The sequence below is a fragment of the Ictidomys tridecemlineatus genome, chromosome 1 (assembly GCF_052094955.1).
Source record: "Ictidomys tridecemlineatus isolate mIctTri1 chromosome 1, mIctTri1.hap1, whole genome shotgun sequence".
Classification (NCBI taxonomy): Eukaryota; Metazoa; Chordata; class Mammalia; order Rodentia; family Sciuridae; genus Ictidomys; species Ictidomys tridecemlineatus.
This window is the reverse complement of record NC_135477.1, coordinates 88,554,613-88,573,133: the sequence shown is the minus strand read 5'-3', so window position 1 is coordinate 88,573,133 and position 18,521 is coordinate 88,554,613. Positions and strand designations below refer to the sequence as shown.

General features: G+C 33.5%; 1 protein-coding gene across 2 annotated transcripts in view; it reads left to right on the top strand.

Moving 5' to 3' along the window:
* The window catches only part of Ap3b1 (adaptor related protein complex 3 subunit beta 1), a 239,841-nt gene that overhangs the window by 9,225 nt on the left and 212,095 nt on the right, over positions 1-18,521 (top strand). For both annotated transcript variants that reach the window (XM_005328985.4, XM_040271866.2), the window contains exon 2: positions 18,446-18,521. In XM_005328985.4, the coding sequence (XP_005329042.1) occupies positions 18,446-18,521 (76 nt within the window). The remainder of the gene's footprint in view (positions 1-18,445) is intronic.

Genomic DNA, 18,521 nt, shown 5'->3' with positions numbered 1-18,521 from the left:
GTGAGAAAGGGTACCATTGGAGAGTTTGAGGAAAGAAGTGATGTGACCCAATTTACTTTTTAAAAGGACCACTTAGCCTCCTGAACTAGGAGTAGACTGCAGATCTGAGGAGGGAGACCAGCAAGGAGACTATTGCCGACTTTTTTTTTTTTTTTTTAAGGGAGAAGGGGACCAGGAGGTTGGGCATGTTAAGTTTGACATGGTTTTAGGCATCCAAGTAGAGATTTAAATAGGCAGTAGGATATATGGGTGTGGAGCTTATGGGAAGAGTAAGGGTAGAGATACAAATTTGGAAGTCATTAGGTTGTAGATGGTAGTAAATACTGTGAGATAGGATGAGATACTAGGAAGGGTGAATGTAGAAAGAGGAATGGTCAAGAGTACGAAGCTCTGGGGCTTTCCTGGAATGATTGGGTCAGATAAGGGTTAGACTGAACATTGTCTACCCTGCATGTTAAAAGAATGTGTATATGGCTCTTGTTAGTTTAGTGTTCTATAAATGTCAACTAGGTCATATTAGCTGATATTATTTCAGTCTTCAATATCCTCACAGGTTTTCCATCTCATTATTCTACTGATTTTTAAGAAATATAATGAACTCTCCAATTATGCATTGGTATAGCCTTCCTTTCAGTTTCAACAGGTTTGTGTTGTTTTGTTTTATATTTGCTTCATTTCTAAGGCCTTGTTGTCATGCACATTTAAGAACTTTTTTTTGAGATATGATCCTTAATGTTACATAAGGTCCGTCCTATCCCTATCATATTATTTGTTCAAAAGTTTACTTTCTCTGAATAGTCACTAAAGCATTTTTTTATGTTTGCATGGTATATATTTTTCTACCCTTACAATTTAAGCCTTTATGTTGAATTTCTTTTAGGAAGCATACAGTTGTACCTTGATATTTTTATCCAATCTGAAGATCTCTTTTAATCAGGAACATTAGAATTACTTCTATTTAAAATAATTATTGACATCATTAGATTCTGGTCTTTCATTTTACTACCTGTTATCTGTTTAGTCCCTGTCTTTTGTATTCTGCTGTTTAATCTTTACCCTTACGCTAACCCTAACCCTATTTGGTCAAATAAGATGATTATTGAGAAGTGAGTTTTGGATTTGTCAATGTGTAAGACTAGACTCCCTAACCTTGACAAGCATTTTAGGTGCAATGTGGGGCTGAAATCCTGATGAGTGGATTCAAGAGAGAAAGAAAAAAAGGAATTGTAGTTGGTATGTGTTCTAGTATAGGGAGCAAAGAAATCAAGCTGTACCTGGAGCTGTACCTGGAAGTCAAATGATTTTTTTTCAGATGGGAGAAACTAATGAGCTGATTAGAGGAAGAAAAATTGATGATGCAATAAAGAGAGAAGAAGAATCACTAGAATAATATCCTCTTTCCTTATAGAATATTTAGCAAATACAGATTAGCCATAAAATAACCAGCCATCCCTCTGAGAGGGACTCAGTTAAAATGATACAGATCTTTTCATCTTTTTTTTATGTATAATCATAAATTACTTAATGATGGTGATGTGTTTTGAGAAATGTACTTGTGCATTATGTACTTAAACTAAGATGCTATGACATCACTAGGCAATATAATCTTTTTTTAAATTTTTAAATTAAAAAAGTTTTTTCTTTAGTTGTAGATGGACACAATACCTTTATTTTATTTATTTTCATGTGGTGCCAGGGATTGAACCCAGTGCCTCATGCATGCTAGGCAAGTGCTCTACTGCTGAGCCATAACTCCAGCCCTGTGATATAATTTTATGGATGGATCCCTATGATACAGGGTCCATCATCATTGACTGAAATGTCATTCATTACACAGTACATGACTGTATCTATACAGTATCTATAATGTTTTTTTTTAAAGCAAAGTTACTTTTGTAGTGTAATATGACATTATAATTTGGTCTTTTCATTTACTAATATATGGCACCTATTCATTTCTTAAAGTGGTAATCCTTTTAGGAAAAATTGTAATTAAGCTACTATCTTGGGAGAAACACTAAACTATGAGGAAAGTTAAACAACAGTGGTATTCAAATGAGGTTTTAGCTAAAGGTTTTAAATAGTGTATATAATGAACCTTATTAATTATTAACTACATAAACAAAGGGAATAAAAAAAAGAATGAATACTATTGATGTTAGATGGTAACTAATGAGGACTTTCCACATGTACACATCTGCACCTGGCAGAGGGAATAACATATACAAAGGTTTGGAGCTGTCCTATTTCAGTAGCCAAATGTAACTATTGAAATTAATTTTTTTTGAAAGAGAGAGAGAGAGAGAGAATGAATTTCAATATTTATTTTTCAGTTTTCAGCGAACACAACATCTTTGTATGTGGTGCTGAGGATCGAACCCGGCCGGGCCGCAGGCCTGCCAGGCAAGCGCGTGCTACCGCTTGAGCCACATCCCCAGCCCCTGAAATTAAATTTTTAAAATAAAAATTCAGTTTCTCAGACTAGCTACATTTCATGGGTTTATTGTAACTAGCAGTTACTATATTGGATGGCATAAATAAAGAATCTTTCAATTAATAGAACATTCTGTTGGACATTGCTGATTATAGGGAAGGATTTAGGGCTTATTTGGAGAACAGGAAAAAGTTCAGAGCAGTTAGAAGTGAGGGACTGGTAAAAGGTGGCTAAGAGTAATCAGCATCTGTATTATGAATGGCCTTGTATACTATGCTAAGAAATTTGGACTTTGTCATGAAGGTTTGCAGAGTAAGGAGCTACCTAAGGATTTCAAGTATGCAGCACCATAGTAATGTTTATGTTTTAGAAATATTTTTCTGGCTGTACCTAGGTTTTTGAGTTGGACAAAAATTTTCAATTAAATTTAAATTTAAAATTAAAAATTTAAAAATTGGACAAAATTGAAGTATGAGGTGATACTATTCTGTGATATTGAAAATATAAGGTTTAGCAAGTTTGCTGTGAATAAGGAAAGTATTGTATTCTGTTTTGGATTTTTTAATTGAATTGATGGTTTGGCATCCATAAAGCAGTCAGATTGATAGATGTGGTACTTAGGAGAGATGCCTGTGCTTGTGGTGCAGATTTGTGAGTCATCATTTGATAGATGACATTGGAATTCATTGAACGAAGAGTATGTGGTTTGTGAGGAGAAGGCCATTGAAAAATTTAATGAAGTCAACATTGAGGGGAGTGAGAGAATTGGAGTTCCCTTAGATGACTGAGAAGAGAGTGCAGTTTGGGGAAACCATTAAAGTTAATTACACAATTTTTGCATTATATTTAAGATTTGGTAAAGGGCCCAATCTGTTTTTTATATCTGTAGGAGAACAATGGTAGATAAGTAAAGGTATATCAGTATGTATGAAGCAGTATGTCATGATGGTTAGGCACACTTAGTCTGGAGCTCTCTTCCTGCGTGTGAAAACTTGTCACAGATTTATTAATAGCACACAGACAGTCTACTTTGCCACAGTAGGCCCTTGGTTTCCATATCTGTAAATTGGGGATGAGGATGATAATAGTACCCACACTTACTGAATAATGGTGAGGATTAAAAGATTTAACATGTGTAAACAGCTAATAGTGTCTGATACTTAACAGAGTCAAGTATTACCATTGAAAAACTATTAAGGCCAATTGAAATTTTTTAAAATTTCTTTTACTTTTAGTACAATATATTATCAGCAATTATGATTTTAGAATCATTGCTAATTTTCACATTAACCATTGCTTTATATTTTTAAATTTCATATTTTTGTTAAATTTTATGCTTGTTTTTCTGAACCATATTTCACAAGCATTTAAACAGCTAAATTATATAAAATATCTTTTTATGTGATCACATAAAAATAAATGACTTAATAGGGACTAAGTGTATTCTTCTGTGTGGTGATTGAGGATTTGGAAACAGGGATTATAGTACAAGGCAGTAACAAACTGTATCTGTTTTTAACTTTTTAAATTTAATTTTCAGCCTTGCTCACAGCTATTCTATTGCTTTGAAGTACTTTATTTTTTATTACTTTATTTTTTCCTACTGAGCATATTTATTTTGATTTTTTTATTTGTCCTTTTTATATATACATGATAGTATAGTGTGTTTTGACATACTATGCATACGTGGAGTATAACTTACTCTAATTAGGATTCCATTCTTGAGGTTGTATATAGTGTGGAATTTCACTGTTCATGTGTATTCATATATATGAACATAGGAAAGTTATGTCTGATTCATTCTGTTGTGTTTCCTATTCCCGTCCTCTCTCCCTCCCTTCGTTCCATTTTGCCACATCCAGTGAACTTCTCTTCTTTCCTTCTTCCCACCCCCAGTCTATTTTATTTTTTGGTGATGGGGATTGAATCCAGGGTCTCATACATGCTATGCAAGCACTCTGCCACTGAAGCCATCTATTCTTGGTGAAGGAGCTCATTTCTCATTTTCCCCCAAAGAACAAGGATTTATATTGCTTGAACAGAAATCAAAAGAGAATTTCTGGAAGGAGTTAAGTGGTCTGCAGTGCCAATTCCTGGTGAGTAATCAAGTAAAATAAGGTGAGAGGAAGTGTTTATTGGTTTAGTGACAAGGCAATTGTTGGTGACCCTGGTTGTGGTGACAGAAGTAGCAGAGAATGTTAAATTTGGATATAAGGTTGTAGTGGATTGATGCATGGGCAAGAAGTGAGTAAAAGAAGACAACTTATCTAAAGAACTTTGGCTTTCAGGAGGAGAAAAGATGGTAATCGTAGGGATAAAGACAGTCTAAGAAATACCACCTCCACCCCATAGATTTAGGTTAAGTTTATATCCTTTTTAAAATAGTTAATTTATTGTTATTGATGCTTTATGATTATGCATAATAGTGGAATTCATTATGCTATGTTCATATATGTACATAACAGTTTAATCATTCCCCAATGCCTTCCCTTTCTCTTCTGTCCCCAGATTCACTTGTTTTTCTCTACTGATCTCCTTTCTATTACAAAGAAGCTGTTTTTTGAGGGATGGACTGTTGATAATGCTTAAATGCTGAGTGGAAGGAGGCAATAAAGAAGGGTGTGGAAAATACAGGAGAAGGTGATTCAGGGCACAACTGAGAAAGGAGGCTTGATAAGTTTATAGTGTACAAATGAGAGAGGAAAATGGTTAGAGCATCTCGTGAAATTGGGAGTGGGAGGTGGCCGGGATAAAAGTTTGTGGAGAAGTTTGAAGTAACTGCTAAGACAATGGGAAGTCCTGTTGACGAAACCACGAAGAATTGTTAGATGATAATGAGGGCTAGCCTAGTTGAGATTGAGACTACTGATTTATATTATCAGCAGTTTAATCTTTTTTTCTAGGAGTGTTCAGCAGTCCTGCATAGATGTGAAGAAAATGGGCATATGGGAGGAATGAAAGAAAAACACTGAAAAGTACCACCAGGAGTGGTGGTGCATGCCTGTAATTGCCCAGCAACTCAGGATTACAGGGGACTTAGGTTTTGGTTGGTGGGTGCTGTGGATGACAGTTGGGCAAAGAGGTTTGGAATATTGGCAAGAAAGATGTTGAACTAATTGAACATGGTATCTAAGCTGGAGTGGGAAAAAAGTATAGTACTAGGAAATTTATAGAGGAAAAAATAGTTAGGGGATCGGAAATCTGTAGGAAGCCAAAGGACCAGCAGTAGTTGGAGTGATTGAGTAAGAGCTCTAAAAGGATAAGAGACTGACAAAAAAAAGTTATATGGATTTAGTATTTCAGGATTGAGTCATTTTGGGTATTCACAAGGTTTAGGATATAACTGTAGAAGTGAACAGCTGAAAATTGCCTTTAAGAGAGAATCAGTAAAGCTGATTAGGCCAAGGAACTTAGAAATCAGTATACTAATTATTTCAATTATTTCTTTTGACATAACCCCTCCATCCATCTTTTGACTTTTTTTTTTTTTGTAGTACTGACGATTGAACCCAGGAGCAGCATGCTACCACTGACCTTACTTATTTGTTTTTATTTTTGAGACAAGGTCTAAGTAAGTTTCTGAGGCTGGTCTTGAAACTGCATTCCTTCTGCCTCAGCCTCCCATGTTGCTGGGATTACAGGCATGCACCACCATTCCTAGTGGTACTTTTATTTTCAGTGTTTTTCTGTCATTCCTCCCATTTTCCTCAAGAACTCATAAGTCTACCCAGTCTTAAAACAACATTTTAGTTCTGTTTTCTGTCCTTCTTATTAAACTTTGGTGGGAGAATCAAGTATAAATTTTGTCTATTCAAATCTACCTTTGTTTCTAGACTTGAGCCTCTTTTTCTCCTTAAAACTTAGGAGTGCTTGGGATTGAAGGTGGGGCCTTATGCATGTTAGACGAGCACTTTGTCACTGCCTAAGTCCTCACTGAGGTGCACATTCTCAGCCAAATCTCACTCTTTTTTTTTTTATATTTGTTTAGTTAGTAGATGGACACAATTTCTTTATTTTTATTTATTTATTTTATGTGGTGCTGAGTATCAAACCCAGGGCCTCAAGTGTGCGAGGCAAGCATTCTACCACTGAGCCACAACCCCAGCCCCAAATCTCACTCTGTAAAGATCTCCAGGACTCACTTAACCCAGTCTATGTCAGCTTAATTATTTGCACCAAATATTTTTCTATTCACTAGTGTTATGAATATGAGCCCCAGTTATTTAGCTAAAACTGAATCATATTAGTGCTAAATATCTTTTTATATGGGTGACCTCTTTACCCATCTAATGCCATATCCTATTGCTTTCCCATCCAAATATTCTTAGGTTCATTCTTTATGGCTCCTACTTCAAATTTTATAGGGCTCCATGCATACATACTTGTACTGTCTCACCTTTTTTTGAGTACTCAATATGACTGCCTAGAAGGTCTCTTACTTTGCAAAATAGAGAAGTTGTCTGAACTCATAGGGGCTATTTCCTCATGTTTTTGTGCCTTTGGAACTCTAGGGCTTTATATTTGTTCTTTGAAAAGAGTCTTATATTCGTATCACTTTTCAGAACATATTCATGTACTTTTTCAGTTGAGATTAACAGTGTCAAATGGAATAAGGAATGCACAGAATTTTGAAGAAGGGAGTTGTCATTGAAAGTTGAAAGCTGCTATAGAAGTTGGACTTTGATATAAGCCTCGACATAAAAAGATTAGGAAAGATTGAAGGATTTTCTTGGTAGGGAAAAAACAAGGCTGAAGGTACAATATTCTGCAACAATGAATAAACTAGTTTGGATAAAGACAAAGAATTCTTAGGAGCAGTGGAACATGAGATTCAAGAGGTAGTTGTTAAAGTATGAAGAAAATTGAACTTTAACTTCTGTGCTAAGAATAAGAGTTGATGATTACGAATGATTATTGCAGTGATGTTTTGGAAAGATTCATCAGATATTGAATGGAGAAAAGATTGGAGAAAAGAGACTGGAGATGTATAATCATAAAGAAGAGTGTTAGAAAAGACTCTTAAGTTACATGATCATGGTTTATATTTTTGTCTTAAGTGTATATGATGAGGAAGGAAAGTGAACAGCATTAGAAAAGAGGGGTCTGTAGGTCTTAATTTCTCCAGATTTGGGTGAGGGAAGCTGAAGGGTTTCAAGCTTATCTAGAAGAGTGTTAGGACTGCTGGTGGAGATGGGAAAGGGCTGAGAGGGTCTTTGGGAAGGTAGGAGTACATTTTGTTTGGTGATGTTGGACCATAGTTAAGAGAGAAGGTCTGTAGGTATATATTTGAAAATGAATTGAGATGAGAGAACAATATATAGTTGTCTGTGATAAGTAATTTGACTTTTCATTATAGTTAATCAAATTCTTTCAAAAGTCAGTTCTTGAGATATGTTTGTGGTTATTGAGAAAGTCAGTTTAAATATACTTGGGAATGGAAAACAAAATAACCACATAGCATCTCTAAGTACATTAGTCCAAAATAGCATGAGCAATCAATTTACTAGAGAAGGAATAGAAATGGCTACTGCAGAGTAATTAAAGGAATGCAAACATCACTCCTATATTCATTTATGAAATAGTGATGATAGAGGATAGTTTTTGTTATAATTTTATTTGGCAAAGTAAAAGGTGAGTAACCCCATATTATTAGCTAAAATTTTTGTTGAAATTTTACATAGTCTTTGAAATGCATAAGTCTGGTACATTTGAATATTTGAGCTTACCAAACCTTTGAGGGCAGTAAAAATTATTTTACAGATACCTTTAAGTATACTTAAGATCAAAATAAATGACTATATGTTGTAGAAATGCTAATACTAATTAAAAGTACATAGTAGTTAAAAACATGTAGCTTTTACAGTTTGTTTATCTGACAATGTCAACAATTATAAAATAACACATTGGGGCTGGAATTGTGGCACAGTATTAGAGCACTTGCCTAGCAGGAGTGAGGCACTGAGTTCTATCCTTAGCACCACATTAAAAAAAATAAATAAAAATATTGTGTCCATCTATAACTAAAAATATAAACAAAAATAATGCATTTTTTTTAAAAGATCAGTGGATAGTTGAATCTTTGTTTAAAGAGAATATGTGGTTAAGTGCCTGGAAGTCAGAGGTAATTTAAACATTTTTAGAGTTTAAACATTATCAGAGTTCAGTGGAATTAAGTATATTCACATTGTTGTTCATCAAATCTCTAGAAATCTTTTATCTCGCAACATTGCCATGTCACTTTAAAAGCTGAGTTTCTTACTAAATTTTCAAGTGCTTTAGGGATAAGTCTTATCTAAGATAGAGATTGCATATTGGTATCCTCAATTCCCTTACACAGAAGGCTGATCCAAACTCATCAGATGGAAGACTTACCTTCTGTGAGCTTGGAAAGTTTTTTTTTTTTTAAATTTAAAAATTAATTAGCTTTGAGTTGGCATATCTTATTAACAGTTGTAGAAAACTTATATTTATTCTACTATAGTTTATGAATTTTTTGGAGGAAAATCTAATACTGATACTCAAACTTGATACACAAACTGACTCTTTGGCATGTCTGTGTTTATGCCCATCTGTTCCTGTGGCACCATGCCCATTATTATGGTGGCATGCCAGTAGCAGTGAGGCATGTGAGCCAACAAAGATGAATTGTTTGGATGGAATACACTATTCTGTAATACTAATTAATTTTGAGCTGATGAATCTACATGAGATAATGTTAACCGAATACAGTCAAAATAATGTCAGTGAAAGTAAAATTTATTTTGACTTATGCAGGAGTGTATCACAGATGTTTTAGACTACCATTGAGAATAATTAGAATCAGTGTTTACTATGGTTACAGTTTTCAGTTTTCTTTACATTAAAATTTTATACTTCCTATAAGGTATTCACAGTTCTTAAAATATATTTTTGATGTAGTCACCTTTATAGCAAAAGTTGACACCAGAAGGGTAATGGGAAGTGTGTTAGATTTCAAAACAAGACTCTTGTTTACTTCATTGCTTTGCTGTTTCCTAGAGCTGTGATGGTGTACTAAAAATTGTATTATTTTAGAGTTTGTTAAACATTTTATAGTTTTTCTACTTACATGTTATCCTTATATTTTTCTGTGCCTCAGTTTCATTATCTATCAAATGGGAATAATTATAGCCATACATATTTCATAAAGACTTTTTGTCTCTATGAATAGAAAACAGTAAAAAAATAAGTGTTGTGAGTTCTGGAAAACAATACTGTATTAAATGGCCAAGTAACTTACTTATAAACACGAGATGTGTTAGTGGTAAATATAGAAAGGATATAACTACCATTCCCATGTCCTCAGATAACTAAATTGACTATGTAGTTATAGTGTGTATTCTTCCAGAAATTTCTTTTTTAAATCGAAGGGTTTTATACCTGTATACACCCACACCACCCACATGCCTCTTAAGTTCTTGTTTTTCCTTTAATTTATCTTGAAATCTTTTTAAAAAAAATATATTTTTAAAATTTTTTAGTTGTAGTTGGGCATAATACCTTTATTTATTTATTTATTTTTATGGGGCACTAAGGATCGAACCCAGGGCCTCACATGTCCTAGGCGAGCACTCTACCATTGAGCCCAAACCCCAGCCCTATCTTGAAATCTTTCCATACTTTTGTATGAAACTGTTTCAGTCTTTTAAACAACTGTGTTTTTTCCTTTTATTCCTTTTATTTAATTTGTTCCATCCTTGATGGGCATTTGATTAATTTTAATTTTTGCCAAGTATAAGCAACACCCTGACATAAAGTTTTGCATAATTGTGTGCGTTTAGTATCGTAAGTCAAAGGTTATTGCATTTTAAATTATGATAGATATTATTGAATTACCTTCCAGATAGATTACACCAGGTTTCTCCCAATTAACAGTACTAAAATTTGTTTTCCTTTACTTTTTACTGGTCCTATAAAATCCAATGCTATTTGTCAAACTTATAGGTGTAAAATGCTGTTACACTGAGTTCTTATTATTATTATGAGTGTATATAAGTCATCTTTTTCATATTATTGGCTTTTTAAAAAGTGAAATACTTTTTAAAATATCCTTTATTTCTCTATGGATCAGTTTTTGCTGATTATTAAAGGGCTCTTTGTATTTTAAAGAATTTGCATTTTTATCTTATGAATCCTAAAATAAATGAAATCCTAAAAATTTATTTTCTGGCAGTTTTTTTGTATGCAAAAACTTAAAAGAATTTCTGTGTTTATATTTGCCAGCTTTTTCTTTTATTGCTTCTAAGACTTCCCTGGTCTTTTAGTCTCTTATATAAAGTGGCATTTTTTGATTTATAGTGCTATTAAATAGTGAAAAAGAACTTTTTTACCTATTCCAAACAGTTTTTCTGTCTCAGCCTGTATCAACTCAACTACATCAGTGACCCTATGAGATTTCCTTTAAAACTTTAAGGGTGGGCTGGGGATGTGGCTCAAGTGGTAGCGCGCTCTTCTGGCATGCGTGCGGCCTGGGTTTGATCCTCAGCACCACATACAAATAAAGATATTGTGTCTGCCGAGTACTAAAAATAAATATTAAAAAATTTTCTATTTCTCTCTCTCTCAAAAAGAAAAATTGTGCAGCAATTTATAAACAAAACAAAACAAAACAAAACTTTAAGGGTATGTAGTTACATTATAGAAGACCCTCCAGAGTTCCTACTGCCTAGCAAGAGACCAAGTAGCTAAATGCATTGATAAAGGGCTTGACAGCTATGGAGACTTGCTGTGATGTATGTATACCATGATGGTTTTTAATATATATAATCATGGTATATGTACATACAGGATGCATGCCTGATTTTTAATCTTTTTCAGGGTCATGAATGCTTTTGAGAATCCAGTGAAAGTTAGAGGTTTTCTGTATCCCTGTAAGGAAAGAGTTTATTTAGTATGCAGCTTGCATTCATTTATTCTTTCAACTAATATTTATTGTGTACCTATTAGGGACCTGTAAAGAATTTATTCTATTTAAGAACATTTATAGGCTGTTTTTAGACTTTCTTTTGAGTACTCATTCAGAGATTCATGGAGGTCTTTTGTGATCACTCTATTACCTTTTCTATTTTAATTCTTTGCATATTTCCTCTCTGTTCTTTCTCTTTTCCATCTTCCCTTCTTCCCTTGTCCTTTTTCTTCTGTCATTCCCTTTATCCCCTCCACCCCTGTTCAAGTTTCAAGTGATCAGGGACACCAGTCCTCAGAATAGTTCCTGAAACATAGGGTATTTAGTAAATAAATGTGCTAGGACCAGTGATAATTGCTTTATGATCTCATTGAGTCTTCATAACAAACTAATTGACACCAACTTTTAGTTTAGTTGGTTTTTTTCTATTGTAGTTCGCTTTCTATTTTATTGGATTCTTATTTTTATTGTTCCCTTATCTGCATTGCTAACTCTCTCACTTGCAGGTTCCCTCACTAGGACATTGTTCTGATGTCCTTCTCTTTGGCTTACTCTGACTACCCTATTTAAGATTGCCTCCTCCTCCTTTTTTTTTTCCTGCATTCTCTTTCCCTCTGTTCTATTTTCTTCCCATATAATCTCATGACTGATAATTTACTTATTTATTATGTTTATTGTTTTTTTAACTTACTAGAATGAAATCGATGAGAGCAAGTTTTTCCCCTAATTTTTCTTTTTTGGTGTGCCACAAATGCACATGAAGAATCAGATGAGAATAGAGTTATAAAATCTAAGGGAAGAGGTTTAAGGGTGGAAGAAGAGTAGTTAATTGTATTAGAATGGAGGAATAATCTAAAAGTATCCATGAGATTTTATATTGGATTTTTAAGTTAAGAGGCAATTTGTTGTCTTGTGTGAGGCAACTTTTATATGAATAAGGGAGAAAAAAAACTATGGAGGGTTGAGGAAATGGTTATAACAGTATGGACTTTTCAATCTTGTGAGCAGTATAGTAGGAAATGTTCATATTTACTTGGATAATTTATGGTTCTTCCTTTTAGAGAGTTAAGAGATGGATGAGTATGTGTTTTGTTTTTATTTTCTCTTGTACTTATTAAGAGAATACATAGTGCCCAAAGCTATTCTAGGTTCCAAGTGTCATCCATGGGGAGTGTAGGCCCTAAGCAACCTGAAAGCATTATTAAATCTTAATGTTGTACACATAAACTCACCATGAAGGCCCATCCCTTTTGTATGTAGCACGGGAAATAGGTAAATCCTGACTTTTGTATTCAGCTTTCCTTTTTTTCTTTCTGCACATCCATTTATGTTTACAAAGCGCCATCTGGAGTAGTATGATCTTTTTTTTTTTTTCAAAGAAGGAGAGAATTTTTTAATATTTATTTTTTAGTTTTTGGCGGACACAACATCTTTGTATGTGGTGCTGAGGATCGAACCCCGGCCACACGCATGCCAAGCGAGTGCGCTACCGCTTGAGCCACATCCCCAGCCCATAGTATGATCTTTTGTTTGAGTGGTTCTCAAAGCATAAAGAGGTGCCCGAGTTTTATAATTTGGGAAGAGGGCTTAGTAAAGATTCAACCCTTTCCTCATTGTAGCTCTTGATACATTCTTTTTGGAGATGTGCCTCCAGTTGAAAGTCACTATTCTGCATCACTTTTCCCAGTCTATCATTTCTGGATTTAAGTTTCAGGTATTGCTTTCTGTGATACACAACTTTTGGTAATTGAGAAAAAAGAAGGTAACTGGGTAGAGTGACTAGATAATGACAGTAATGTACTGGATATTTCAAAAAAGCCAGAAGAAAGGATTTTTAATGTTTTTATCACAAAGAAATCATATATGTTTGAGGAGATGGATATGCTAGATATGCTTACTCTGATTTGAACAGTATCAAATGTTACATGTATTGAAACATCACATGGTACCCCATAAATATATATAGTTTTTATGGCACTTAAAAAATATAAAAATTATCCATAGAAGCTTTACTCATGGTAACAAAAGAATGGAAAGAAACCAAATATACATTCATTATTGACTAGATAAACAAACTTTGGCAGATTGATATAATTAGATTAAAAATGATGTATTATTGATAGGTGTAGCAGCCTGAATGCATACTTATGCTATGTGAAAGAAGACAAACACAAGATACCAAATGTTGTGTGATCTCATTTATATAAAATTCTAGAATAGACAAAGTATAGTAATAGAAAGTTGATCTATAAAGTTGAGGTGGATAGGGAATACCGAGGAGAGTGACTGTAAAAGAGCATGAACAAACTTTTTGAGATGAAAATGTACCACATGAAGGTTGTGTAGTGATTACATGGCTTTCTACTTATTTGAAAACTCACTATAATGTACTCTTAAAAATGATTTTATTGTAATACCAAAATAAAATTGACATCCTCACCCTGCGCCCCCTGCAAAAAAGAAAAAACAAAAAGATGATTATGTAGTTCAGTGCCCTCAAACTGGTGAAGGACTTTTTTTCTTTAATATTTTCAACTTGTCATGGATGATAATTCTATAAACTACAATAAAAATAAATTACTAGAAAAATAAAATGAAAAAAGCATATGAAAATATAAGCTCCAATTTTATGTATTTGATTCAATAAGCATAAAATTTTACTGTCAGATTGCTTTGTCAGGTTTCTAAATGTGCATACTCTGAATTTCTGTATGTATTTCTTAAAAGGTCAGTAATAGAAGTTTGTGGGTTGGTAAACAACAAACTTCTGGGTTCTTGCATGAAACTTCCTCAGAGAATGCTTTGAGTAGCATTGATAATAGCAATAGTGTGACATAGTTTTAATTTTTCCCTTGATTTACATTGTCTTTAAAAGGAGTGGAAAGGTTTAATGAGTTGTGGATTTTAGATGTATAAAAAAGGTAGTTTATACTGTGTAAAAGCCCCAGTACCTCTTAAATTCTTATATGTAACTGGTAAAATTTTGCTTTTCATAGTTAGTTATTCTGGTGCTAGAATATGAGTGACTTTCCTGGTAATAATAAGTGCTTTAACTTTTCTCTGTTCCTTGAAACTTAAAATAGGCATTTTTTGAACATGAAAGGAAAAGTTATACCATTTAACACCACAAGATGTCACTTACGTAAAAATAAAGTTGGTATCCTAATACTGAAAGCCAGACAGCTGCAGGTAACTAGGTATATGAAGAACTAAGTAAATAAAACAAACAATCAATCAAAAAACCCACTTTTTTTTCTGAAGCAAGGATTTGTTTTGACTCTATGAAAATATTGCTGATACAACATTATTTTCAATCTTGATGTTTAGCAAAAAGAATTTTTTAATTTCTAAGATGTTTGTAGTAATACATATTAATGGATCATTTTTGAATTCACATCTGAAAAAGGTAAACTTAAAATGACTCAGTAGAAGTGAATATATTTTGGAAGGAAGATTTATTTTTTTGGTGCTGGGGATTAAACCCAGGGCCTTGTACATGCAAGCCAAGCACCCTACCAACTGAGCTATATCATATCCCAGCTAGATGTGAATATATTTTGAAGGTGAATGAAGTATTGTGGTATTAACTCTTCCAAATCTTTACTATTTTGATGACAAGAAGAGAGAAATTTGGGAAGAAATATGTAATTAAGTATCAGAACTTTTTAGGTCTTATTGACAGACATTTTGAGAAATTGAACATTGCATCAGGGTGAAACAAGGCCTAGGGTTTTCTCTTCTTGTTTCTTGTTTATTAGCTCTTTCCCTATGTTAACATAAAAGATGTTTGGTTTTTTTAATATTTATGTATGTATGTATGTATGTATGTATCTATGTAATGCTTAGGATCGAACCCAGTGCCTCACACATGCTAGGCAAATACTCTGCTACTGAGTTACAGCCCCAGCCCCAAGACATTGTTTTTGCTGTTGAAGAATATCTCTTCTCTTAAATGAGAAGAGCAAAACCTTTGGCTTTAATACCAGAATCCTGTTTTCTTGTTTTTAGTTTGAGAGAGCAGGTCAGGACCAAGGTGTTTGAGTAGGGGACTCTGGCATCTTGGGCTTAAGAGGAACAAACTAGGTTTCCATTAGGACATGAATAAGATTATGTCTGGGGTTAGAGGTTGGGCTGTCCTAAAAATTGATGTTTCATTCTTCTTCACTGCTCACTTCTGTCTATAGATAACACTGGTAGAGGAGAATGATGGAATACTCGTGGGGAAAAGGAAAAGGGAACAGGCAGGAGAAAATTGTTTTCTTCCTTTGTGGCATGTATGAGTGTGATCAAATATATACACCACCCATATATCTTTTCAGTTTAGTTCTTATCCAGTTACTTCCTTGTTTGTTTATTTATTTGCTTTCTTAACTTGCAATAAGATTTTCAAGGTTTCTTTTAGGTTTGGGATTTTCACTTACAAAATTATACTCAGTCAATAGATAATAAGGGAAAATGGCAAAATTAGAGGAAAAGGAGATAAAATTATTTGCATTAACTTTACTCCCTTTTCTGTTGCCTGTGCAATATGAAAGAGCCTGAGAAGTTTTAAGAAAGAATGTAAAGTTTATTATAGTGAATATTTATATATAATATTTTAATAATAGTTGTATATCCTCAGAGACAGTTTTTATATATTGCTGAATCTATTATATATTTGTGGTTGCAATTTTAGAGAAACATAGATGTCTTTTTTTTAAGAGAGAGAGAGAGATAGATTATTTTTTAATATTTATTTTTTAGTTTTCGGGGGACACAACATCTTTTATTTTATTTTTATGTGGTGCTAAGGAATGAACCCAGCGCCCCACACATGCCAGGCAAGCACGCTGCCGCTTGAGCCACATCCCCAGCCCTAGATGTCTTAATTATTGTATTTAGTTATTTTTTTAATCTCCCACAAATGGCCACCATTGCATTAATTTTATGAATAGTTTGGAAAGTAAGAGTAATTTTTTCAAAATAAATTTCATTGCTTTTTAAAAATTTTATTTTTCAGTACTGGAGAACACTCTACCACTGAGCCACATCCCTAGCCCTTTTTATTTTTTTATTTTGAGACAGGATTTTACTAAATTTCTGATGTTGGCCTCAAACTTGTGATCTTCCTACCTCAATCCTGAGTAGATGGGATTACAGGGGCATCACTGTGCCCAGCTTTATTGCCTATATTCTTTTTGGAAAAAATGTTCTTAGTTTTCTAAAAACTTTTTTAGCTGCAATGAGAATTTGGAATATGTAACCGCTCCATTAGTTTACCATAACAAAATACCACAGATGGGATGATTTAATCTATGGAAATTTATTTTTTCACGATTTTATTTCTTACAATTCTGAAGACTGAAAGATCAAATTGTTGGCAACTTTGGCTTCTTCTTAAGCTCTTTCTTGCTTGTAGATGGCCATCTTCTTGCTATGTCCCTGTGTGGGACATTCCTCTGTGTGTCTGTCTTAATCTCTTCTTACAAGAACACTACTCATATTGGATTAGGATCCACCCTTAGATCCTTATTTTAGGTGAATTACCTCTTCAAAGGCTCTGTCTCAAAATATAGTCCCATTCTGAGTTAGGAGGTTAGGAGTTCAATATATGAATTTGGGGATGGAAAGACATAATTTAGCCCATAGTAATGCTTGGTTCAATCATTTATTTAAGAAAAAAAATTTAAATAATTTTTATTTAACCCCGGGGACTTGAACATGTTAGACAAGTGTTCTAGCTATACCCCCAAACCTTACCATTTAATACTTAGTGATTACTGCTTATATTAGGGCTAGAGTTGCAAAATGTTTAAGGGTAAAGTAAGATTTCTTTTTTTTTTGTTAAGGCTATGTATTTGGAGTAAAGAAGCTCTTCTGGCTTGTATTTAAGCTTCAACTGAGAAGGAAGTTCTCAGTTACATTATCATATCACTGAGCTACATTCTCACCCCTTTTATTTTTTGAGACAGAGTCTCACTAAGTTGCTGAGGCTGACCTTGAACTTAAAATCCTCCTGCCTTAGCCATCTGAATAACTGGGATTATAGTTTTTATTTGGTGGTTTATATTACTATAAGCTTAGCTTCCTGGCAGTTTCTTTTTGTTTGGTGTACCAAAGAAGATTCACTAATTTAAATTCTTGGAAACATGAATTTGATATTCTTAATTTAAGAGTGATGAAATATTTGATCTCTAATATACTTCCCAAAGGTAGATATATTGTTTTAGAGAACTAAATATCTTTTCCACAAATGTGACCAAGGTACTATAAAATTTTTAAATATCAACTCTTTGGTGATATAGTTTCCACACAATAAATTATCCACTTAAATGTTAGAATTGGAAGAATTTTGAAAGGTGTGTATACCTGTGAAATCACTATCACAGTAAAGATACAGAACATTTATGTCATCTTGTGAAGTCACCCACCTCCCCCGATACTGGGAATGGAACCAGGAGCTCCTTTATTACTGAATGTTATATAAATGAGTCATACAGCATAAAACCTTTAGTATTGACGTTTCTCATTCAGCATACTTTTTTTTGTTGCATTCATCAATAGTTTGTTTCTTTCTGTTACTGAGTTGTATTCTATGGAATGGATATACCACAGTATTCATCCATTGAAGGATATCTGAGCTGTTTCTCTTTTGACTAATGGTAATAAAACTTGTGTATAGGGTTTTGTGAGTCTAAATTTTCATTTTTAAGGGGAAAATGCCCAAGAGCATTTGTTAGATCAAATGGTGATTGCAAGTTTTTTTCTATAACTATTTTAATGCTAATTCAAGGGTTTTTCCTATTTTATTTTATGATTATGACAAAATTTGGGATGACAGAATTGATATGCCTGTATTTGCATTGGTATTTAAGTATTAAATGCAACACTGAAGAACAGGTTTTTGTTGTTGGTTTCATTGGTGGGCTTCATGACAGCATAGCAAATGAATAAACAAGAGTTAAACAAGAAATGTATATTTAGTTATAAATAAGAATAAGTTACTTAAGATTGTCCATAGTATTATTTCAAATTTTTACAAAAATGATATATTTTAATAACTGTCTTATGTAAAAATCCAACTATGGAATTTTTGATTCTTGTAATAGGAATGAAGATCTAAAACAGATGTTGGAGAGCAACAAAGATTCAGCTAAATTGGATGCTATGAAACGGATTGTTGGG